The sequence below is a fragment of the Hibiscus syriacus genome, unplaced genomic scaffold (genome assembly GCF_006381635.1).
Source record: "Hibiscus syriacus cultivar Baekdansim isolate YM2019G1 unplaced genomic scaffold, ASM638163v2 tig00110940_pilon, whole genome shotgun sequence".
Taxonomy (NCBI): domain Eukaryota; kingdom Viridiplantae; phylum Streptophyta; class Magnoliopsida; order Malvales; family Malvaceae; genus Hibiscus; species Hibiscus syriacus.
In genome coordinates this window covers 3,185,037-3,210,089 of record NW_024062923.1, presented here as the reverse complement: position 1 = coordinate 3,210,089, position 25,053 = coordinate 3,185,037, and the positions used below count along the sequence as shown (strand labels likewise).

Genomic DNA, 25,053 nt, shown 5'->3' with positions numbered 1-25,053 from the left:
GATGACCAAAAGTAGATACAAATATGAAAAGAAATATTGGCATCCAAGTGTATATTAACCAATAATATCTGCACATGGGGACTCGATACCCTTTGTAAAATATGCTTCCATTGATCGAATCTGTGTGAGACTTTTATAGGGTTTGTGTTATTTGACATTATTTTTAAGGGTTTGGGTTCGAGCCACATTAAAGAGTGAATAGATTCTCTCCCGTTGTCTGAATAATTAATGTGTTGTTCTGATAAAAAAGAATGGTTTTGGTTGTGTTGGGAAAGGGAACAAAGACAGACAAAAGTGGTTTTTTTTTAAAAGGGTGAGTCTAAATATACTAAGAAAATTATTAAACTAATTAATTTTTTTATTTTTTTAAATAAAGGTGTATGGTGTATCGGTGGCAAACAAATAAAAATAGGCAAATGGGTTATGCTAACTTGTGTCCGGTTGGGGGAGTTTTGTTAACGTGTGTCGCACGGTTGGAATGAGATTGATGTTTTTGCATGAAACACCATTTCAGTCATTGGAAATTACGATTATTCAATCAAAAGTCTCAGATCTGCTACAAATTTGTTCGATTAAAAATATTTTTGATACTTGAAAATTCAAAGAAAAATAAAATTAATATGTAAAAAAATTAAATTTAAATTTAAATAATTTAAACAAATCAGATCCTACTAATTTTTTATTATTTTAATATATATATTCTCAATTCATAATTTTTTCTAATTTAACTCAAAATATATAAAAATGTTGAAGATATATTTTGTTATTAATATTTTATATATTTGTATAATATACATTTTTATATATTTTCGTCATATATTTTATGTTTGACTATTTTTTTTATTATTTTAATATATAAAAATAATATACTCTTTTTTATTTACCGAAAAAATTCGGTTATGAAAAACAGCAAGGGATGAGATTTAAAATAAAAAATAGTGTTCATGAATGTGGTGGGATTTCTCACATATTTGACTAATTTTTTATTGTTTGACTTGATATGTTTAGTAAAAATCAATGTTATTAAAGTTGGACTGGACCGCCGTTCGACGGTTGAACCGTGAACCGGTGGTATGTCTGATCCGGTTAACTCCTAAAATTGATTAGCAAAACCGGTAAAGAACCGAAAGAACCGGCTGAAAAATCGTAAAACCGGTTTGAACCGCCGGTTCACTTTTTTTCTTTAAAAAAATTAAACCAAACAACGTCGTTTGTTCAACGAGCCGAGTCAAATTCGAGTATTGTTGAGCTCGACTCGAACTCGAAAACTTTAAAAGTAAGCTCAACTCGACTCAAAAACTCACGAGCTAAAAATTATCAACTCAAAATATAATATTAAAACTTGAAATCGAAAAGGCTCGAACTCAAAAAAAATTAGAAGTTCGATTGAAGCCTAAAATTTGAGCTCAATTGAAGCCTAAAATTTGAGCTTAATTGAAGCGAAAGAATAGTTCGCTTTGTGCTCACCAAAAGGCTCCATGATTTTGAATGTCAAATTACTCTATTATTTATAGAAGTAAGTTTGGATGCTCTTCTATGTTTCTTAGCCATGTGTGATTTTGGTTCTCATTTTTTACTCTTTAAACTTTTGGATACTCTTCTATGTTTCTTAGCCATGTGGGATTTTTTTTTTAAAACATTAAACCAAATGACATCATTTGTTATGTTTTTTTAAACCCTAATTTTTTTTTTGATTATAGTTATAATTATTTTATTATTAATATGTTTTACCTTAAATATTATGTTGTAGTTGATTTGAATCATTTTGTTTCACTTGATTTTATGGTTTTTCATTTATGCATGTTATGACTTGTGATATTTTTATACCTTTTAATGTTGTAAACTTAAAAAAAGTGTTACATATATATTAATATTGTTTTGAATATTATGTAAAATTAAAAAAAATATTATTTTATATAAAATCCGGTTCAACCGCGGTTGAACCCGGTTAAACCAGTGAACCAGTGAATTAGTACCTTCATCGGTTCAATGTTCGATCCGATTTTGAAAACATTGGTAAAAATTGATAGCTTTAGTACCGTCCTTTTTAAAATATTTTTCCAGGCTTCGATCATAACGCAACTTCTAAATTCTAATGGCATGATCATCAGAATAGGATTCTTCTTGTCAGCCAATGAAGCCATAGAAGAAGATGAGAACTTTTTTAGGTAAACTTCATGTTTAGTACTTAAACTATTACTTTTATTCTATATTGTTAATCAAATTTTATTTTTTTTTCCAAAATCATATATAACGTTTAGAGTTTGTTTCATCTTAATACCCGCCCTTGGTAACTTAACTGTGGTGTTGACGTGTCACAATAAAATGATGTCACGTCATCAGTAAACTTTTTTAAAAATTTAAAAATATCACATCAGTATTTCTATTAACTTTTTAACGGTAAGGTAGCAAATTAAAACCTAAATTAAATATTAGGTATGATTTTGAAAAAAAATTAAGCACCAAACCATAACAAAAATAATAGTTTAGATACTAAACATGTAGTTTACCCAAAAATATTTATGAAGTTTTTTATTTTGTCTGACCTCAACTCTTCAACCTCTCGTGTAGCCATTTACATAACATCCAAAATATGAAAAATTTCAATCAAATAAGTATTAAACACAAAATTTATATGTTTAAAAATTAAAAAAAAATTGTTATTGAGACTTCTCAATGATTTTTTAAAAAGATATTTAAAATTAAACGAAAAATAAATATATTTAAATTAAAATCTTTTATCAGTGATGATAGTTCATTAAACAATTTTTTATAAATATTTTATTTTTAAAGAAAAAATATTTGCCTAATCAAATCGTATATGTGACATAATCTAACTAATACTTAATGATGTTATCTCTTTAGATTGATTAATAACATAATAAAAGTATATGGTTAAATCCAAAATTTAAAAAAAAAAATTAATATGATTATAGTATATTTTTATTCAATTTTAAATATAAATAAATTTACATGTATTTATAGATTAAATTACTCAAATTTAAAATTTTTAAGAAAAACATATCATTCTGTATCATTAAAAAATGAATTTATAAAAAAAAGGAAAAACATATTTGATTAAAGTGAACAATTAAAATGAGAGAATGAACATGTTTGGTCGATTGATCAAGTTGCTCGTCTTTATTTCCTTAAATTCCCTTAGGTTATAGATTCTAGACCTACTAGAAACGTTTTCCTTCATTTTCTATAGTCCTCTTTCCACTTCCTTTTAAATATGATTAATATTATATTTAGAATTTGTCAAAAAAAAATAAATGTAAAGGGGAGCAGAACTGGTAAAATTGACTTGTGTCCTGTTACTCGAACTGATTTATCCGATCCGAGATTCTATATACACTTGAATATGATGACCCTAAATTAGTCCGAAATTTGAAATAAACCGAATCGAACTAAAATCGACCAGAATTTAGTTGCCCAAAAGCAAACCGAACCAAAAATCAACTCGAACAAAAAATAATCCGAATTTAATTTATCCTTTTCAGATTTGAACTGAACTTTAACCCGATTTTACTCTGATAATTGAATATGAACGAATGGTTTATTTGTTTATTATTCATTATTAATATATATTTTTTGTAATTTGATAAATAATAAAATAATATATATATATATATATATATATATATTATTCTCATTTTATATCATATTATTAGTTAATCGCTACGTTTAGTAATAGTTTGATGGTTTAATATAATTTTTTCCAGTTAAAAGATCAACTCTATATTTGATCTAATAACTTCTAAATTATTTCAAAACATTATTTAATATAAAAAATTATAAAATAAAATTGCACAAACCAAAAATTATAGTTTATGTGATAACTTTAATTCACATTAGTTAGATGGTTAATTATAGTTAATTTTAAAAGATAATTATTTTTTAATACAAGTGTCAAATAAAGAGTTCTCATCCAATTTGATCTTAAATTTTAGATTTTAAAGATTTATTAATTTGATTGTTTTAAATTAAAAATTGTAGTCTTGAATTAAGGATGAGACAATATACAGTTACATAAAATTCTTGAATTACAAGTAATAAAGAGTAGCATCCACGATTATGACGACGAGTGGTGACAGTTGACTTGAACTGAAACCAACCTGAATTGACCTAAAAATCTAAATGTTGACTTGAACCGAAACCAACCCAAATTGACCCGAAAATCTAAAGGTTAACCCGAATCGACCAAAATCTAAAAGTTGGCCCAAACCGAAACTAACCCATTTTTACCCAAAAACCTAAAGGTTGGCCCAAATCGATCTAATGTTGACTCGATTGAACTGAATTTTCATAGACTCAAATTAAATTCAAACTACATTTAATCTGGCCTAAATCAAATATAGATCAAGTGTAATTCAACTCAAAATGACCCGACTTAAACACAATCTAAAATTGATCAATTCCGAAAGGGATTGGTTTGTTAGAGATACGAGGAAATAAATGAAAATGGCTTCATCATTTCCCGCCACACCATCATCTGTTTGTTTTATTTTTTTCTGTTTCGGGGTTGAGTAGGACCCAATCACAACTCACATGTATTATTCTACAAACGAACCACCCCATTTAGATGTTTTATTTATTTTTTATTTAAAAAAAATACACTCACTTCCTTCCATATTTCTGGATGAAAAATGAAATTTTATTCTAATACTTTTATTTCCAAATATCTGTTTTAATATTTAGGTTTTATTCTTTAAATTGATTGTCAGTGATATGAAGATTGTGATTCATATCAACTGTATCAATTTTTAAATATAAAGTTAAAAAGTTAAGTTTTAATTGACACATGAAAAATAATTATAAGCCATAAATCCTAAAAATATTATAATTACTATCTAGTCAGCAAAAGCAATAAGTAATTGTGGAGTGCAAGATTAATGACGAATGTTCTAGTCTTTGTATGACAATTGTAATTCTATTTTCATTGTAAGAAAGATTATCATTTGATATATAAATTGTGTAAATTAAACTCTATATAAATTTACTTATTTAAACCTATAATCTAAGATTTAAGTTGTTGATTCTGATTAGATTTTAAATTATAAACCTTAAAATTTAAATCTTTAAACCCTAAATAAAATATAAATATTATAAATAAATTTGTATAAATTTTTAATGCGTACAAGTAATTTGGATGGTATGAAATTACATTAAAAAGGCAAGCGGGTGGTTGATTTGTTAGTGAAGTGTGTGCGAGGTTGGGGTGCTACGGAACCGCCAACCAAAGTTTTCTTGCGGCAATGGGTTTTAAAACGGATGGAATCAATCATATGACTTTTTATAGGCTTTGCCTTTTTCCCCGTAAAAGACGTAATTAGAGTTGGCGTAGATTGCTGACTTTACCACTTCCGTTTGTTGACGATGTGTGGAAAAAGTAGGCAATAAATTTTAACATCTCCCAAGTAAAATTTTATTTCATTTTGCAACCAATAGAGAAGAAGCCTCTCGTTTGTGGTTGGGCTTATGTAGACTAATTTGATCTTTATTGAAACCCACACAACTATTGAATTGGGCAGATACCATTATCACCAAGCAGGGCTAGGTCCATGAAGCTATATATCTTGCTGCCTTAAGTGTGCAGTTCTATCTTCTTATAGCATGACATAACGATAACCAGATGTACTTGATGATGTATAAAAAAAGACAGCCTAATATAAGGTTAAGAAAAAGCGTAACCGAAAACGTTAATTTTGTTTTAATATTTTCGATGGAGCGCTACCTAAAGTGCTAATTTCATTATCTAAAAAGCTAATTTCATTATCTAAAATGTTAATTTTTTAACGTTTTCAGTTATACCCAGAAATGTTATGGAGAAAGTAACATTTCCGGTTGCAACCGGAAACGTTAAAAGATTATCATATTAGGTAACGAATTAACATTTTAGGTAGTGTTATACTGAAAATGATAAAAAAATATTTTAGGTAACGAATTAACATTTTAGGTAGTGTTATACTGAAAATGATAAAAAAAATATTAACATTTTCGATTGTGTATTTCCTTAGGCTTATATTAGGCTGTCGTACAGCAGAACTACCCGAGGTACTTCATGAATTGAGCAGTCCATTTAGAATTTAACTCAGTTAAACTCAATTATTATTTAATTCTAAGTTAATTCGATTTAAATTCAAATTCAACTTGATACTTTAACGAGTTGAGTCGTATAAGATTCAATTTAACTAGAAAGTTTTTTGAGTAGTTTGTTAATTTTTTTTATAATTTTTAATAGTTATTTTAAAATTTTATTCAATTAAAAAATCTAATTAATAATTACTAATCAACTAATTTGCTAATAGATAATAAAAAATATGTTAAATTTAATGTATTTATGGATTATTACTTTGGTTGTAATATGTTAGTTTGGTGTACTTATTATTATTTTGGTATAACCATCGGTGTATGATCTATTGGTCGATTAATCTAAATCGAGTACTGTAGAAGCAAAGCTGACCCTCCCAACCCAATTTAATTCATTCGCAAATGTCAGGAATCGAACTCCTAACATTGCTTAAGAGATCTAGTACATCATCGTACTAGATCAACTGGTTATTGGTGTAATTATTGATTATTTACTTTAAAGCTTAGACTTTGAAAATACTTTGTACAATCGATCGATGATTCATTTGGGTTAAATTTATTAATTTGTATTTATATTAACCTATATGCATATTATTATTAGATTTTACATATAGTTAAATAAATAAGGTAAAATTCGATCGAGTTTAATGAACAATGAGTCGAGTTAAACAACGATCAACAATTATTTTAACGAGTATGAGTCGAGTAGCATTTTATCAAACTTAAAGACTAACAGATCGAAACAAATAATAATTTTTTTACGAACACAAATCAAATACCGATGGATTGATTCGTCCCATAAGCACCCCAAACGACAACCAATTTTGCGTATATCAAATAGCTCTAAAAACTCACAACATAGTTTCTTCATGAACATGAAGCTTCCAGAGTATCCATCTAAACGAGACTAAACCGAGCATACGGTGGGGTCGAGTCACAAGTTTTATTTTATCAGCTTAACTGATTTGAAGTTTTTATCAAATAAAGTCCGCTAGTATACAATAGAGTTAAACTATTTCATTGGAATTGAAATAAACAATTTATGTATATTTAAATATGATAAAGTAAGTTTAATAGAATTTTATATAATTTGTGATCACAAATCAACAATCTGTGAAATATGTAACTTTAGGTGAAAAATGATGAATCACGGTACTATACTTGTCCAACTTGTTTACGAAAAACAGGTTACAGTGGTTAGATGATGAATCCACCGTTCAAAGCCAACTTGTCTAGAGATATTGTGAAAGTTCGGATTGAACCATGGATGACCTTCCAATCCAAATACTGCACTACAGATAGAGTTGAATCGTTATTATTGATTATTTAAGATTTGTAAATAATTTAAATTAAATTATTTAATTCAGAAGGCTTCAAAAAGCTCATATAAATCAAATGCAATAAACTACACAATTTTATGGAAATATTAAATAATAACTCAAAATATTTTTTAATTCCTCAATACCACATGGCCATAAATTAGACAACAAAGTAGTAATCACCGAGTATTGAGCATGTGAGAATGCCTAAAAAGCAAACAAAGTAAAAATTGCAGCTTTTAATTTCGTTGGAAAACATAGTTATAGTTATAGATGGAGGGGAGAAGTTGGATGACGAAATGTGGTGCGGTTGTAAGTAAGTTGCATAGGAAATAGGGAGAAGTTCGACGAACAGAACAGACAATAGAAGATAAGTAAATGAGTCATGGCAATTGCCACCCAACAACTTGTCTGATTGTCTCCTCCTCCAATTTCCGTCTCACCCTTCCATCGGATGCCTCCCATTCTGCCACGTATCCTATCCACTCCCTGCTCTTATTACAACGTGTTCGCATGTTCCTGCTCTTACCCCTCTTACATTATTTTATACATCCGTTATCTTCTAGTATTATGTTTTACTATCATCAATTCTAAAATGAACAAGAAATTGAAAAAATATAAATTACAAAAGCTCTTACATTCTTTATCGCAAAATATAGCATTATATATTTTTAATAGTTTAGAGGGATTATTATTTAATAAAATTCATATATATTATATTCTTATATTCATCTTATAACTCAGAGGTTTATAACTACTTTTTGATAATTACCTTTAAAATTTAAATTTAGATTGTTTTAAAATAGTTTTATTTTAAACATTCTATTATTTTTACTTTTTAAATATATATATATAACTTCATCGTTGACATATGGTACACTCTTATATTTTCATATTATTAAAAACTAATAATATTAATAGAGTAGATGAAATTAAAATTTGGGTGACAACTTAAAACATAATTTATTTAAATATAATCTTTATATAATATATCTAATTTAGATATTAATTGAAAAAATTAGATATTAATTTAAAAGAATTATGTAATTTATTTATTGAATGCATATTTAAATCATTTCAAAAAAATATTGTTTACAGTTAAGTAGAATGATATTACACTTTAATACTTGCATTTGCAGAAACGAGAAAGGGTCAAAGTCAAGAGCCATCGTTTATAGTGGACTTATGGTAATGGTATGGGGTGGTAGGCCTTAACATTACCCACTCTATTTATTGCATTTGGTTCATCCGTATTATTCAAACTCAACAGTTTTTTTTTAAAGGTATACATTAACAAATAATATATTTAAAAAAATTAATTTCATTTGATAAAATAAAATCTAATTGAAAATAATATAAAAAGATATTAATATAATTATCCCTAAATAAAAGATATAATTATATTATTTTTGGAATGTCAAATATTTTTACATTAAATCTTAATTCAATATAATCTAAGATTTAAAAAAAAACATCAATCCAAGTTGGATCAAATCAAAACTCGATAGATTTAAGTCTTTGCGCTCATCCCTACGTATTATCCTATTTTATTTTTAAATATAATTATAACTTTGTTTTCTTATTAGATTTAGTAAAAAAAAAAAACAAACCTTCGGTTAAGGTTGTAAATGAAACAAAACATATCACGAGTGAATCAAAATTAGCTCGATCAAAGCTTGAAAAATACTTGATTCGAATGAACTTGACTCGAATTCTAATTCAACTTAAATTCTTAACAAGCCGAAATGAACTATTTCATATTCGACTCAAAAAGTTTCAAGTAACTTGGAAAATAATATATTAATTTTTTAAAAATTAAATTATTAATAATGTTAACATTCCTGTGTTGATTCTTTTTAAATTGCAGTAAAATATTTACATGTATTTAAGGTTTATATTCGAGTTAAAGGTTCAATCAAATTAAGTCTAAGATTTTTTTTAAGTTTTTTCATATTTCAAATTTGAGTCGTCTTAAAAATTTTTGAATTTTTTTCAAAACAATTCACAGCGAGGCCTTACAAATTTTTTTATATAAAAATATATTTACAGGGGACAACCATTTTTTTTACTTTTAAGCAATAAAAAAACAAAAGAAAAGAAATCAGAAAGTAAAAAATGGCGGAATATTAAAGAAGACGGTAAATTTAGGTTCATTTACTGCTAAGTTCTTATTAAAAATATTTAATTTTCATATATCGGAAGTATAAACAGAGAAAGATGGGTGCTATCCTTCCTTTGCACTCACGTTCACTGTCTTCTTCTCCACCTTCCTTTCTCCTAAAAGACGCCAAACAATGAAAACTTTTGTTCCATCTTTAATTTAAAATTTTCCTTTCATTTTTTTAATTTAATCTTCTTATTTAGCCTTCCATTTTAATTTGGTGGAGAAATAAATGTTTACATATATGGGCAGATCATTCAGATGATTTATCTAGCAGGAGTTCTTGATCGTAACCTTCTTTATTGGTGCGCACATCATTTATTTTAATCTGTTGATTTCTTTTTGTCCTTTTCATTTTTAATGTTGCTGACCAAGCTTGGCTAGTTGGATTTGTTTTAAACTTAACTGGGTTTTTTTTTTGGCTGGCTGAATTCATTTGTTTACATATGCTGCTGATGTTTATCACTTATTAAGCTTTGCTTCTGGTTGATGCTGGTGAAAGCAACCCCTATTAGTGGTTTTGGCGTGTTTTATGAACTTCGTATTGGCGTCTTTTTGTTGTTGTCTCAAGGAATCAATTCAGCCCTCTAAGGTCTTTGTGATTGTCATTTGCTATTTGTTATTATTTTGGTTGGAAATAAATTCTGGGTTCTCTTGTTCATGTTTGTTCTTCCTTTGGATCCATGGTTTATTGGACTGTATTGATTTTTAGCTAGTTTAGTTGCTATCTTGCTCTCGTTATGGTTTCTAAATATAACTTTGTGCTCATTTATGTTGATTGTAGGAGCTGTTTACACAGCATTGAATTTGTCTCATCTCATAGTATTCATCGCCTTGTTTGTCTTTTGATGGAATTCTGTTGTTCAATAGAAGAATTTAAGACTATGGTGGATTAACTTTTGAATTTTATGTAGTATAAACTGGCGATACCGCGCACGAATACATATGACCTGAGTTCTGATTGTTTTGATTTTTTTTCTTGTTCAGCTTATCTTTTCATCCGCACTTTACAACAGGGGATCGCTTTGATTTTTCTTGTTAGTCACATGAATTGTATGTGCTTCGTTGGTTTCTGGTTCGGTGGCAAGAAGATTTGTGCTACTCATTATTGTTGGATAGTTAGTTTGTGTTTGGCTTATTCAACGGAGGCTCCTAGTAGAACTTCAGTTGAGATGTGGATGCCATTGGTTGATACATAGCACAATAGTGCTCGTGCTATTAGTGAGCTAGTTTTGTAGGTATCGTTTCATTACTCTCCAATGAATTTGCTAGAACTAGGAGAGACCTGAATTCTCTTCTGTTATATTCAAGATGAATTTGAATAATTAGAATTGATTAGGAAATACTGCATTGTGGAAAAGTAATAGAGGCTAGAAAGTGTGAGCAAGGAAGAGGAGGAATAACTTATTTAGCTCCACTTACATTACTTGGTCCACCATTCTCTACAATTTTAACAATGGGGTTGCCGCAAGTTCCCTCAGATGATATTTCTGAGGAAGGTCAAGCCACATCCGTAGATGCATTTTCGCAAAGCCCACCACAGCTTTCAGGTGTCAGCACCTGTGGCTTAGACTGTATGCGCGGAGGAAGTTTTAACCAGACTATTGGGGGTTCCCTGTGTTCATCACTAGGAGATTTTCAAAGGAAACCTTCTCTGGAGCTTTCAGAGGATTCTTTCGAACTTGGAGGGAAAACGAATGCTTCACCCAATGCCCATGGGCTGAAAATTGGCTATGCCAATGATGTTGGATCGTTTGCCCCTCCTAGAAGTGGTTTGAAAATCCAAAACCCTGCTTCTAGGATTGTGGGTTTTGAATCACATGGAACTGGTAAGGTACTGGAGGGGACTCCTAGTGATGTTCAATCTTCTATTGGTGTCAGAGCTATTGAAACAGAGTCTAGTGTGTCTTTAGTCAGGAAGCGACTGTTGTCTCCACTAAATAGCATGCTTTTCTCGGATCAATTTTATGGCGACCCTCTAGACATTAGCTATAGCAGCACCCAAGTAAACTCCTCTTCCTTAGCTGATAAGTACAGGGTTTCTGCTCCACAAGACAATAAGAAAGCAAATGTTGGTAGCAAAATTAATTTCACGACACCATCCTGCTCTTTGTCAAGCTGCTTTGAACATGGAACCAATCTATATAACAAAGGGGAAACTGCTTCAGTTATTTTTACAGATGGTCCTTTACTGGAAAACAAGGAATCACATCTTTCTCGTAATTTTTCGTATTCATCTGGTCCTGATCAATCCCAAGAATCAAGTAAGTTAAGGTCCCGAAGTGGAGCAATATCTATATCCCCCCAAATTGAAACTTCACCTGTTTCTTTATCACCGCTTGGTCCAAAGTTCAGTGAAAGGTTAACAGCTGTTGGAGGGTGCAGGAATCTTAAAAAGTATATCAATGATTTTCGTTCAACTCTAAAGAATTTAGAACATTCAGTTGAAAGGTTTAACTCTGGTATTATATTGGAACCTGAAGAAGAGGAGTTTGAGGTTTCGAGCAGATCATTTGAAGATATTGGTTATTTGCACAAAGAATTTTGTCGTCGTCTGGAAAATGCTGCCGGTGTAGGCTGGCCTTCCTGTCACGAACCAGCCCCCATGTCTCCATGTATAAGATCTATAAAAGGCTTGGGTGGACTTCCTGTTAGGAGGTCCTTGGTTGGTTCATTTGAAGAGTCATTATTGTCTGGAAGGTTCTTTTCTGGAAAGCACAGTCAGGTTAGTTGTAAATTTACGTCGATTATTTGTTCTATTCTGAGTCTGAATAGGAAAATTTTCATTCACAGATTACTGCTTTCTCATATGTTTACTGCTTATGTCTTGTATACTTGGAAGATTGATGGATTCTTAGCTGTTCTAAGCATAACTGGAGGGAGCTTCTCAACAAAATCGCAGAAACTTCCGTTCTCTGTAACCAGTGTGGATGGGGATTGTTCTCTCCTGTATTATGCATCCATAGATCTTTCAAGGAATTCATCTTCAAATAAATGTCAAGATCAGAAGCTGAAAAGAGGCCTAACCAATGATGAACCGCAACCTGTTAGAAGCCGGTTGCATATTCCTATGAAAGGGCGCATACAATTGGTAAGCCTTGCTACTAGTTTTTAGTCTGTGTCTTGATGTTGCCAATTAACCAGTTAGAATCTGGCGTCTTGATGTTATGAATTAAGCTTTAGTCTAGCTCTACAACATTATATCTTCTGTTGAAACTCAAATATTACCATTATTATTAACAAATAAGGCTTGCCACTATTTGCTAGTCTGTTTTTGAGCATTCATAGCATTTTTCTTTAGCCTTCTACATCATGCTTTTCTTTTACTTTAGTTGGATTGGCATTTGGAACCTTGGTTGAAATCCTACTAGAATTTGGCCAATTCTTGTGTGTAGTTCTTTGTTTTCCTATCATATTCGTTCTTGGGCTTCGTAAATTGCATCAAACTATAGACATTTTTATCATGTCCTTATCCTGCCTAGAGTATTATGTCAGAAATGGGTTATATTTCTTCTTGGTGGGTTCCTATGCAGGTTCTTAGCAATCCAGAGAAAACACCTCTTCATACGTTCCTTTGCAGCTATGATCTGAGTGACATGCCAGCTGGGACCAAGGTAATATGAATTTGAATCTGCATTGTCCTTTTATTTTAGCCGTTGGAAACTGAATGTTACGAAAGTGATAAAAATATACCTTACTAATCCTTTGCTCTTCAAGATCAACACTATTCTATAAAAAGGATCGTTAAGATGCAATGAAAGGATTTAGTTTTGGTTTATTTTTGGTATCAAGTTGATATCATGGATGCTTATTTTTTCTGAATGTTTGTGCTTCCCTATAATTGCATGCAATCCAAATGAAAGTAACAAACGATCTTTCTCTTGTTTGTAGACGTTCGTGCGCCAGAAAATAACACTAGCATCTTCTAATACCAACTCTACTGAACTGAACAGTGGTGAAGTTAAAGGCAGTGAAGGCTTGGATTCAATACAAATGACTGGCGGAAACAATGATCAGTGCAAGGATTACACCTGCACTGATGCATGTCAGAAAACTGACCGGAAAGTTCCCCATTCTGGTGTTAAGATCAACAAAAATACTAATGGTGCTGGTTCATTACGATACGCTCTTCATCTTCGATTTCTTTGCCCTTCCCCCAAGAAATCTGCAAAGTCATTTCAGAGATGTAAATCTGATCCAGGATCAGTTCCACAAAAGACCGACTTTGACAAAAACGGGGACCGGAGGTTCTATTTGTACAATGACTTTAGAGTTGTCTTCCCTCGACGTCATTCGGATGCAGATGAGAGCAAGGTAATCCAATTTCCTACACTATACATATATACATAAACACAAAAAATGAACTCCTCTAATAAGTTTATTGATGTCTAATGGCAGTTGAACGTGGAATACCATTATCCAGATGATCCAAGATACTTCGATATCGCCAACTAAAACGTGTAATTTACGTCACAGAGGCATACTTTTTATGCCAACTTTGTTCATAGCTATCGCTTGTTTCGTTGCAGTCATCTCATCTCGAAATGGTAGTAACCTGATCAATCTGTATATATCTCTTTAGTCTCAAATAATTTGACGGGTTAAAAACATTACTAAATTGGCTCGGCCTGGCTTCCTTGTATATTTATGTATATATTTCTCTTCACTGGAAAGTAACCATCCTTGAAATCTTTGCCCAAAACAACTGAAATATTGAATGCGGAGTGATGGCCAACATAAAAGAGTGAAGATTTGACGGCGCCTGATAGCCACTATGTGTTATGCTTCTTGATGAGAAACCGAGCTGTTTGGCCGGAAGAGGGTTAAACTTACATATGGTGTTTGAAACTAAAAGGATTATCAAGATATTTCATTGCATGGTAAAAAGTGAGTCAGAGGAAAATAAAATTTGATTAATAAATATATTTAAAAAAATTGAGTTATTCAAATTATTTAAGCCAACCCAGTAGAACAAATGGGTTTTCATTTTTAAAGAATTTTACGTTGGGTAATCATATTGTAGCGAAGTCATTATAGGGTTACTTTCTATGTTCACTATAATAACAAAGAACTTGTTCTTCCCCAGGATGTTTGCGTAAATAATTATTTTTTCTCACTCCCTAGCTGAACCTTTGATCATATTTTTCCCACTTGAAGTTGGTGCATTGTTTTGTATTGTACATCCGTCTCTCTCTCTCTCTCTCTGAGCCTCTATCAATGGTAGCCATGAGTCCAGATAACATTGTTTTGCAGAAATGGAGGGAGGGCAAGGCTGAGCGGTTGGCAGAAACTAACAAAGAGGGAGCAGTGGAATATTTGGATTGGAGCAGTCAGTCACTGTCACTGACATAACATGCTCATGATAAGAGCTGTACGTATTGCAACTTATCGTCCTTTATTCTCTTAATCCACTTCATTCCCATTCTGCCCTTCTTTATATACTCAACATACAACCTATTCATTGGTTGTAATGATAAAACAATATTTTATTCTACTTAAACTATTCGAGTTCGATTAACTCCTTCAAGATGCATGTATTGTCAATAAATTAAAAAAATTCTTAACAAATACTACATTATAACACTATCCAATTATTATATTATTTTTTAAAATTGTTCTCAACTCAAAATAGGACAACTAATACTTAAACTATTCGAGTTCGATTAACTCCTTCAAGATGCATGTATTGTCAATAAATTAAAAAAATTCTTAACAAATACTACATTATAACACTATCCAATTATTATATTATTTTTTAAAATTGTTCTCAACTCAAAATAGGACAACTAATGCGTAACATGTGAAACAACACACAGCGTTAAGCTTCATGCTATACTATTCTAGTTTACTCCTTTGATGTTTAAAAAAAAAAAGTGAATGATATAAGAGATTATTTATCAAAATAGATGAAAAGGATTAGTATTGGGTTGAGTATGATGAGTTTATGCAAATAGAAAGAAGCCTGATGATTTTCACATGCAGTTAAACCCGTGGATGTGTCTAGCATTGCATCAAATCTACTTCTGTACATTTCAGACGAAGTTTTCTATCAGTTTAGAGACATCCATTGGCCATGCACAGCCCTATTGTATGTGTTTTGCATATGCATGGATCATATTCCAATAACCAGAGGGGCAAATTCGTCCACCAGCTCACTGCCAAGTGCCAATCATCGCGTATTCTGCCAGCGTTTGGCGGACGTGAATACAAACAAAAACCTTAAACCCCATATAAACCCCCTCAACCCTTCCCTTTCCCATCTCATCTCTTTCTGTTTTACCTTTGGTGATCCTTTTCTGTTTTCCCTGCAACTACAATGGCGGACCCTTCAATGTACAACTTCTTCAATCATCATCCCGAGCCGTCTTCAGCTTCAAAACCCATCAAGAAACACCATCCCCAAAGAGCTTTACCATCTGCTGTTCCTAGGCTATTCTATTGCCAGTTCTGTCCAAGGAAGTTCTTTACTTCTCAAGCTCTCGGTGGTCACCAAAATGCCCACAGGCAAGAACGAGCCGCATCTCGAAGGAAGCTCCCCGGTGACCATGACCAGAGTCTGTCCCCCCAACAATACAACTTTCAGCAACAGGTTAACCCTTCTTTCACCATTAAAATAGACCCACCTATGAATTACCCTGGTGCTGCCGGTGCATCGTATCTAGACCAGTGGCTTGACCCCTTCCACGTCCAACACCAATACTGCCAGTCTGCCGGCTTTGTTACTCAAGGTTTCATCACGAGTCCTGTTTCTTCTCCCGATACCACATCACCGAGCACTGATGTCGATGAATCTGTAAATGTTGATCTCACTCTCCGTTTATAAAGCTCCCTTTGTTGCCCTTTTTTTTCGTTTAAACAACTAGCGACGTTAGCTTCTGACGGGGTTTCTTATGAAATAGGGCTGCTTGCTTGTTAGGGTTAGAAGGGTTTTAAGAGTATCACTTTATTACTTGAATGTTTTGTTTAAGATTTGGTAACGTTTTGTAAAAGGATATTAGAGTTTGAATCATGTTTTCTTGAGTTGAAGTAGAAGTCGGTGATGTTGATCATGTTTTTAATACCTCTGCTGATTTGCATTTGCATGTTGTTTAGTTAATGTAGATGCTTTTTTGGTCATTTCTCTCACGTTTCTTCATTTTTCTCCTTTATACATTAATGAGGAAATGGTACTATAAGTCCTAGTTTGCACACAAATTCTCCTTTATACATTAATGAGGAAACGGTACTACAAGTCCTAGTTTGACCATGTCTTTCCTTTATTTTTGGGCTGACATATATTGATATAGTATTAGGGCATTCATCATCATGTGTACTGTTACGTCCCATGATGGAGGGCGTTGATCCAATGTGAAATTCAAGAAAGTGTATCATTATTTTTAAAAAAAAGGTAAAATTGAAGTACACAAGAAGTATGTTAATCACCAGGTTCCCTGTCGATGCTACATGTTTTTCATGATAGAGTTAGTGTTTTTAGGGTTATTTTTTTCTTCTTCCATTTTTTGGGGGTGGTAAAATGGGTTATTTTTTCTATGCATTTTCATCCAAGTCGATAATAGGCAGGTAATATTGGAAAAAGAGAAGGAAGGATGAAAAGCTAGAACCAATTGGGCTTTTCGGAGCCGACAGTAGATATGACATTTGGGCAGCTAGCTACGCTAGTTTGTGCGGCCACAATCTCTTAAACTTTCGTAATCTTTAAAATGTTGAATCAATAATGACACTAATATAATTAAAACTTAGTTGGTGGTTATAAGATGTTATTATTACTTGACTGACATTTGGACTTGCAATATCTTTCCATGCTTAATGTTCTGGCCCGTCTATATACATAATTTTATAAAATATGATTTGGACTTGCAATATCTTTCCATGCTTAATGTTCTGGCCCGTGTATATGCATAATTTTATAAAATATGATTTGGTGAACTTTGGATACAAAATTTTTTTATATATTATATATTTAAAAAAATTACAAAAATTGGACAACATCAAAAATAGTAATGAAGTTTTTTTTCTTTCTTTCAAATAATATCGTTTAGAAAATGCATATAGTGATGGTTTTTTTTATGCTCACTCAGTGATTCTCATCTGTCAACCTCTCCATCTCTCATATCATTCCAAAAACGTGTGGCTGGTGATTGACTTAATTTGTTGTACATTGCCGATTTGCTTAGGGTTCTTATGGTTTTGTTTTTCATTAAATACCATCTAATTTAAAATTGACCCGATCCGATTTGAGGTATCACATTAGAGTCACTGATTTAAAACTTTTATTAAAACATGTAAACTCATAAAATGATTTATCAATATTAAGAAATAAAACAGGTTTTCAGACTCAGATATAAAACAAAATACAATCTACATACCCCTAATCACATGTACCATACTCTGCAAACAACGTCGGAAGAAACCCCTTACTGATGTCGATAGTTGTACTAGTTCAATCCTTTTAACCTGAAAAGAGTGAGTAACAGAGTGAGCTTTGAAAAGCTCAGTAATACCGAACTACCAGATAATGCTACAGGAGATGCAGATAACAGATAATCGTATATTTCCTTATTGGTTCAAACATCTATAGATTTTTAGGTTGTGTCTGATATCTCAAGTAGTAACAGACAGTAAGCTTTCAGTTCAGATGGAAATATTTCGGATGACTGAGTTCAGGATATCAGGATAGGTTATCTAGTGTGTTCCCACAAAACCAGTGAAAAGATACAGATCTTTTTAAAACAGTAGTAGTTTAAAACATATTTACACTGTGCACAAAGCAGAGGAGCATGCAAAAACGGTAAGGTCTTACCCTTGCACATAGCAAAAGAGCCTGAGAAACGGTAAGGTCTTACCCTTGCACATAACAAAGGAGCATGGGGAAACTGTAAGGCTTACCTTCGTACACAGCAAATGAACATGGGGAAACTGTAAGGCTTACCCTGGCACACAACAAAGGAACCTGGGGAAATTGTAAGGCTTACCCTTGCACACAACAAAGGAACCTGGGAAACTGTAAGGCTTACCCTTGCACACAGCAAAGGAACCTGGGGAAACTGTAAGGCTTACCCTTGCACACAGCTAAGGAACCCGGGGAAACTGTAAGGCTTACCCTTGTACACAGCAAAGGAACCTAGGGAAACTGTAAGGCTTACCCTTGCACACAGTAAAGGAACCTTGGGAAACTGTAAGGCTTACCCTTACACACAACAAAGGAACCTGTGGTAACGGTAAGAACTTACCCTTGCACATAGTAGAGGAGCCAGAAATACTTTCTCCAATCATACCCCCGATGACAATAATAAACATGTATGTTAGGAGTGAAAACGATAATTAATCCATTAAAATATGAAAAAGTTCCATATTTAGAAATCAGGTACAAAAATACCGTAACCAGAAATCATATCAGAAATATATGGTAAATCAGATATTAAAATAAATTGTATTAAGAACATCGGGTATTGTCTCATAAAAATATTCAGTATGTGATTTATCATAATCATATTTTCCAGTGAAAATAGGAAAACCCGATAACATATTTCAGGTAACCATAGATCATAAAACCAATAGATTCCATGATGTCGTAAATCAGGAATAATTCATATTTTTCGGTGAAAACCGTAATCGGAAAATATATAACGTGTTGTCATGGTTCATAAACCAATAAATCAATAAGTTCGGTGAAACTCATTTAAAAACATATAAAATCATCATGTAGTACATGTGGAACACATTAGGATATCCAAGTATTTCTCAGAGACACTTGATAGTTATCAGAAAGGATAACATGAAACTGATGTAATTTGATCGGATTCCAGGAACGAGGTCCTATTGAAGGGAATCAATTGCTAACCGATCTAATCCGATATTTAAGGTTGATACTTTAGAATCACACTATGATTCATGTGCATCAGGAAAGTGTTCAGGAACCTTTATAAAAAATAATTCTAGATTCAGATTTACTGAGAGTGATTTCGTTACCCAACAATCAGGGGTATTCAGGAGTATGTATTGAATTAACAAGATTTTAGTCCAATTGAACCAAATGGGGTATTCAGAATCCTTTGCATATGAGTTACTTGTGTTTTCATATATGACCGTAGTGATTTGAGCTGATAAGGGAGAAACGAAGATTTAGGGAACTTATAATTTATGTCGATCTATTGGATTGTCGAACAACACCCAAAACTGATGCATGTCGAATGGTCAATTCATTGCCCTTCCAGTGTATTCACTCTTTAATACCAACAATTCTTGTCCATAGATCATATTCAGAATCATCGTTGAATAGATCTTCCAATGGTCTTTATTTCATTTCCATGTTTCAATAATATCAGGAAATACTGATGTATTTGTTTCGTGGTTCATAACCCATAAAGACAACACATCATTTAAGTTCATTAGCTTTCCCATACTCATCCAAATCAATTATTTAATCCTCAGTCATTAAGGTTACTTAGTTCATTTAGCAGTCAAGTCTATCCCAGTTACTTCAGAGTTTTTCCAGAGTAATTCGGACGTTTATGAATTTCGGATACATATTTGTTGAGTTAATCGATTGAAGGAATCGGCCAAGAGGGGGGTGAATTCGCAATTAAAAATTTGGTGGAAGCTTTTGCAGAAAATTGAAAGTAATTGCACAGTGATTTAGAGTGGTTAGACTTTCTCAACCAAAGTCTACGTCTACTATCTTAGCTATCCACAGTAAGAATTTTCCACAAATTCACTAATTTGTCTTTCTTTTGAGGACAAAGAGTAATGTTGAAACATTTTAATATTTCGATATAACAAATTAAGTTAAATGGATTTTAAGATTTTCCAAATGATTTTCTAAGTATATTCGATATAACTATTCGAATAATCAAAACATTACTCCAAATATTTCAAAAATCATTTTTGATCCTTACTTAAGTGTAAAATTAAGTTTTAATCATAAAACAATTTCAAAATAATTTTACAAAGTATTTCGAACCAATTCAAAGCCAAAAATTCCAGATTGCTCAGAGGGAACCGATTCCCCCCATAGGAGGAACCGATTCCCCCCTGAATGGTTTGGCTCCGAGATTTCCAGAATGCTCGGAGGGAACCGATTCCCCCCAAGGGGGTACCGATTCCCCCCTGTTCAACGGTCGAAATATTTGAATTTTACACTTAGGGAACCGATTCCCTATGAGAGGGAACCGATTCCCCCCACTCTCCAAGCTGTTTTATTAAATGTTTTCACACTAAAACGGCTATAATATCTTCTCTAATTATCCCCCAACGTTCAGAAGTGATCCAAGGGGTATTTAAGCAAGCTTAGAAGCCATTGATCAAAAACAAGTAACATCAAGCAACTAGAATCAAGAGAGAATCAAAGAGAAAGCATCAAACCTCAAGTTTTGAGCATTAGCCTATTTTCATTCAATATTCTTTTTGCTTTCAAGAACACTTTCTGTGCTCAATTGTATTCATCTTTGAGTGTTCTTTTCTTGTTCTAGAATTGTGCAAACATCTTACCTTGTGAGGTTTTCTTGTAAGTTTACAAATTTGTAATCTTCTCTTTGAGAAAAGAGTGTTCTCAAGAGTTGGGGTATACTCTTGAGGGAATTGTAAGGTTATCTCTTTGGCCTCAAAAGAAAGAACAAATTAGTGAATTTGTTGGAAAATCCTTAGTGTGGATAGCTAAGGTAGTGGACGTAGACTTTGTTTGAGAAAGTCGAACCACTGTAAATAACTGTGCAAATACTTTCAATTCTCTGCAAAAGCTTCCACAAAATTTTTATTGCCAATTCACCCCCCTCTTGGCCAATTTTGTCATTCGATTAACTCAACAATTGGTATCAGAGCCTAACTCATTTGAAGGTTTTATCGCCTCTTGAGTCGATTCGGGAAGAGTTATATCGATTATTAAAGTCATCAATGGCCTCCGCTTCAACTTCGACTCCGGTCTCGATTCGATGCCCGTCAACAAGCCTCCTTTCTTCATGGAGCTAACTACGCCTATTGGAAGAATAGAATGATGTACTTCATTCAAGCAAGTGACATGGGAGCATGGAATGCCGAAGAATGATACATTAAGCCTATCACTCATCCAAGGTTGTGGAGTGAAGGAGATACAAAAAACGCATAGCTATGAAAATTTCAGGATTGAAACCAAATGAAGACATCAAAGCTATGACGGATAGATTTTCAATTGTCAATGGTCTCAAATCATATGGAGAGATCATCTCAAATGAAAAAGCTTGTGAGGAAGTTAGTCTACTCCCTCCCAAAATCATGGCAAAAGAAGACGGCAATCATCGAGTCTAAGGACCTATCGTCCTTAACTCTGAAGAACTTATCGGTTCACTCCTCACTCATGAGTGATGCTTGAAGATGAGGTGGACCTTGATAAAATTGAAGAGACACCAAAGGAGAAGGAGAAGAAGAAAACATTGGAGTTGCTCTCAAATCCATAAAAGATGAGAGTGATTCTAATGATGATGATGATGACGAGGAAATGGCATTGTTTGCCAAACGGTTCAGAAAAATGATGAGACCTTACCAAGGAAGAAAATTCAAACGAAACGAAGGCCTCAAAAATGAACCAAAAGAGAAGGACCCATCATTTGCTATGAATGCAAAAAACCGGGGCATGTCAAATATGATTGCCCACAATTGAAGAAAAAGGGTCAATCAAAGAATAAGCACAAGGCTCATGTGGCTACATGGAGCGAGAAGGTTCCGATGAAGAGGAACAAGAAGTAGCAAACTTGTGCTTGAGGGCATTGGGGAAGATTCTAAGGTAACCTCTAACTCATCCGATTTTGATGATTTATCTTATGATGAGTTATTTGAGGAGTACAATGGTTGGCTTCGGATTATGAGAAATTTTTTTAAAATATAAAAATGATGTTTCAAAATTGAAAAATGAAAACAAACTCATATCCAAAACCAACAACGATCTTGAAAGTAAAATCAAAATTTGCAAATCAAACTAGAAGAGTTTGAAAAGAAAAATTTAGATTTGCAAAATTTACTTTCAAAGATCAATGATGATCATCAAAAGAAAATTGATGATCTTAAAACTTCTTTTGATAAAGTTGGAACAAAACATTTTGAAAAGGTGAAAATTCAAAATCCAACTTTGTTAGAAAAAAGTTTTAGAAACTACAATCATAGAGGTCCCCAAAGAACCTCTAATGAAAAATCATTAGAAGTGTGGGTTCCTAAAGAACTCATTACTACTAAAGATAAAAATATCCTACACAAATGGATACCTAAAGGGACTAGGATTTTGGAAACTAATGAATATGGACCCAAAAGAATTTGGGTACCAAAAATCAAAAATTAATCTATGTTTGTAGGGAAAGGAGCATTGCTACAAGGCACGGGAAACAAATTCAAACTCATGGTACCTGATAGTGGATGCTCAAGACTATGACCGGAGACAAAAGCCGGTTCATTGAGCTTAACGCCAAAAATGGAGGAGAAGTGACTTTTAGAGACAATTCAAAAGGTCACATTGAAGGTATTGGTACAATAGGTAATACCTCTTCCATACAAATTAAGAATGTTTATATGTGAATGGATTAAAGCATAATCTATTGAGTATTAGTCAATTATGCGATAAGGATTCAATGTCTTATTGAAATAATGGTTGTAAAGTCATTGACATTGCATCTAATCGGATTATGCTTGTTGGTCATAGAAAGGAAACATTTACATGGTGCATTTAGATTCTATTGATATGACTAATTTATGCCTAGTGCTAAGGATGAGCATGATAGTTGGTTATGGCATAGGAGACTAGGTCATGCTAGTATGAGTGTTTGCAACGGCTAATTCAAGGTGATTAGTTCGAGGGTTGCCTAAGCTTAATTTGATAATGATAAAATCTGTGATGCTTGTGCTAAAGGAAAACAAAAACGAGTTTCTTTTAAATCTATTAATGATGTATCAACTAGAGTATTACAATTGATCCATTTAGATCTTTTTGGGCCAACTAGAACTACTAGCTTGGGAGGAAAACAATATGCATTTGTCTTGGTAGATGATTCTAGATACACTTGGGTTCTATTCTTAAGTACTAAAGATGAAGCATTAGAAAATTTCATCACATTTTCAAAAATAATCCAAAATGAAAAAGGATACTCTATCACTAGTGTTAGAAGTGATCATGGAACTGAATTTGAAAATCTTGGATTTATTGAGTTTTGTAATTCGAATGGTATTAGCCACAATTTTTCAGCACCTAGAACCCCTCAACAAAATGGAGTTGTTGAAAGGAAAAATCGAACTTTAGAAGAAATGGCTAGAACCATGCTTTGTGAAATAATTTGCCAAAATTTTTGGGCGGAAGCCACAAATACCGCTTGTTATGTTGTAAATCGAGTAATGATTAGGCCAATTTTAAAGAAAACTCCATATGAAATTCTCAAAAATAAAAAGCCTAACATTAGCTATTTTCATCCTTTTGGATGTAAATGTTTTGTTTTAAACAACGGTAAAGAAAATCTTGGTAAATTTGATGCTAAAAGTGATGAAGGAATTTTTCTGGGTTATTCCTTAAATTCTAAAGCTTATCGTGTATTTAATAAAAGAACTTTAGTTGTAGAAGAGTCTATACATGTTGTTTTCGATGATAATCCCCTTCCGAGGAAGGATTCTTCTGTTAATGATGATGTATGTATTGTACAAGCAAATGACGTTAGACATGACGTTGGAGAATCATCATCAAAGGAAGAAACGAAAGATGAGGAAACTCATGATCCCCTCGAGAATCCAACCATTGAAGAAAGGGAAGTATCTTTTCCAAGAGAGTACAACTATGTCAAGGATGGTGAAATTATAGGTGATCCATCAAAAGGGGTAACTACTCGATCTTCTCTTAGAAATATCTGTAATTATGTTGCATTTATTTCATGCATAGAGCCTAAGAACATCAAAGAAGCATTAAAAGATGAAATTGGATTATGGCTATGCAAGAAGAATTAAATCAATTTGAGAAGTAAAGTATGAACATTAGTTGAAAGGCCTAGTAATAAATCTACTGTAGGTACTAGATGGGTTTTTAGAAATAAACTTGATGAAAGTGGTAATATAGTGAGGAACAAGGCTAGACTTGTTGCTCAAGGCTATACTCAAGAAGAAGGCATAGACTATGATGAAACATACGCTCCCGTAGCTAGGATGGAAGCAATTAGAATGTTATTAGCATTTGCATGTTTCAATGAATTTAAATTATATCAAATGGATGTTAAAAGTGCATTTCTAAATGGTTTTATAAAAGAAGAAGTGTACGTGGAACAACCTCCAGGTTTTGAAGATTCAAATTTTCCGGATCATGTTTTAAAATTGACAAAAGCTCTTTATGGTTTAAAACAAGCTCCTAGAGCTTGGTATGAAAGATTGTCAAATTTTTTAATTGAAAAAGGTTTTTTAAAAGGAAAGGTTGACACTACATTGTTTTTAAAGAGAAAAGGTAAAGATTATTAGTAGTTCAAATTTATGTTGATGATATAATATTTG

General features: G+C 32.5%; 2 protein-coding genes across 3 annotated transcripts; both read left to right on the top strand.

Moving 5' to 3' along the window:
- The first annotated feature begins 10,843 nt into the window (after positions 1 to 10,843).
- On the top strand, positions 10,844 to 14,208 carry LOC120147752. Of its 2 annotated transcripts, none has more exons than XM_039161063.1 (5): positions 10,844 to 12,298; positions 12,476 to 12,664; positions 13,107 to 13,187; positions 13,465 to 13,887; positions 13,972 to 14,208. In XM_039161063.1, the coding sequence occupies exons 1-5, from the start codon at positions 11,030 to 11,032 to the stop codon at positions 14,026 to 14,028; spliced, it is 2,019 nt and encodes a 672-aa protein (XP_039016994.1). In that variant the 5' UTR covers positions 10,844 to 11,029; the 3' UTR covers positions 14,029 to 14,208. The 2 variants fall into 2 exon arrangements, with proteins under 2 accessions (XP_039016994.1, XP_039016993.1); XM_039161062.1 differs by having other exon boundaries at positions 12,416 to 12,664.
- A 1,681-nt stretch (positions 14,209 to 15,889) lies between these two features.
- Positions 15,890 to 16,396, top strand: LOC120147695 (zinc finger protein KNUCKLES-like). Its single transcript, XM_039161005.1, has one exon. It carries the CDS (start codon positions 15,890 to 15,892, stop codon positions 16,394 to 16,396), a length of 507 nt encoding a protein of 168 aa, XP_039016936.1.
- Positions 16,397 to 25,053: the final 8,657 nt, after the last annotated feature.

What these genes read in the sequence shown, in the direction of transcription:
- LOC120147695 (XM_039161005.1), top strand. Translation starts at nt 15,890, where the DNA reads ATGGCGGACCCTTCAATGTACAACTTCTTCAATCATCATCCCGAGCCG.
- LOC120147752 (XM_039161062.1), top strand. Translation starts at nt 11,030, where the DNA reads ATGGGGTTGCCGCAAGTTCCCTCAGATGATATTTCTGAGGAAGGTCAA. An exon ending in TGAAAGGGCGCATACAATTG is followed by an intron (nt 12,665 to 13,106) that starts GTAAGCCTTGCT and finishes GTTCCTATGCAG; the next exon opens with GTTCTTAGCAATCCAGAGAA. An exon ending in ACATGCCAGCTGGGACCAAG is followed by an intron (nt 13,188 to 13,464) that starts GTAATATGAATT and finishes TCTTGTTTGTAG; the next exon opens with ACGTTCGTGCGCCAGAAAAT.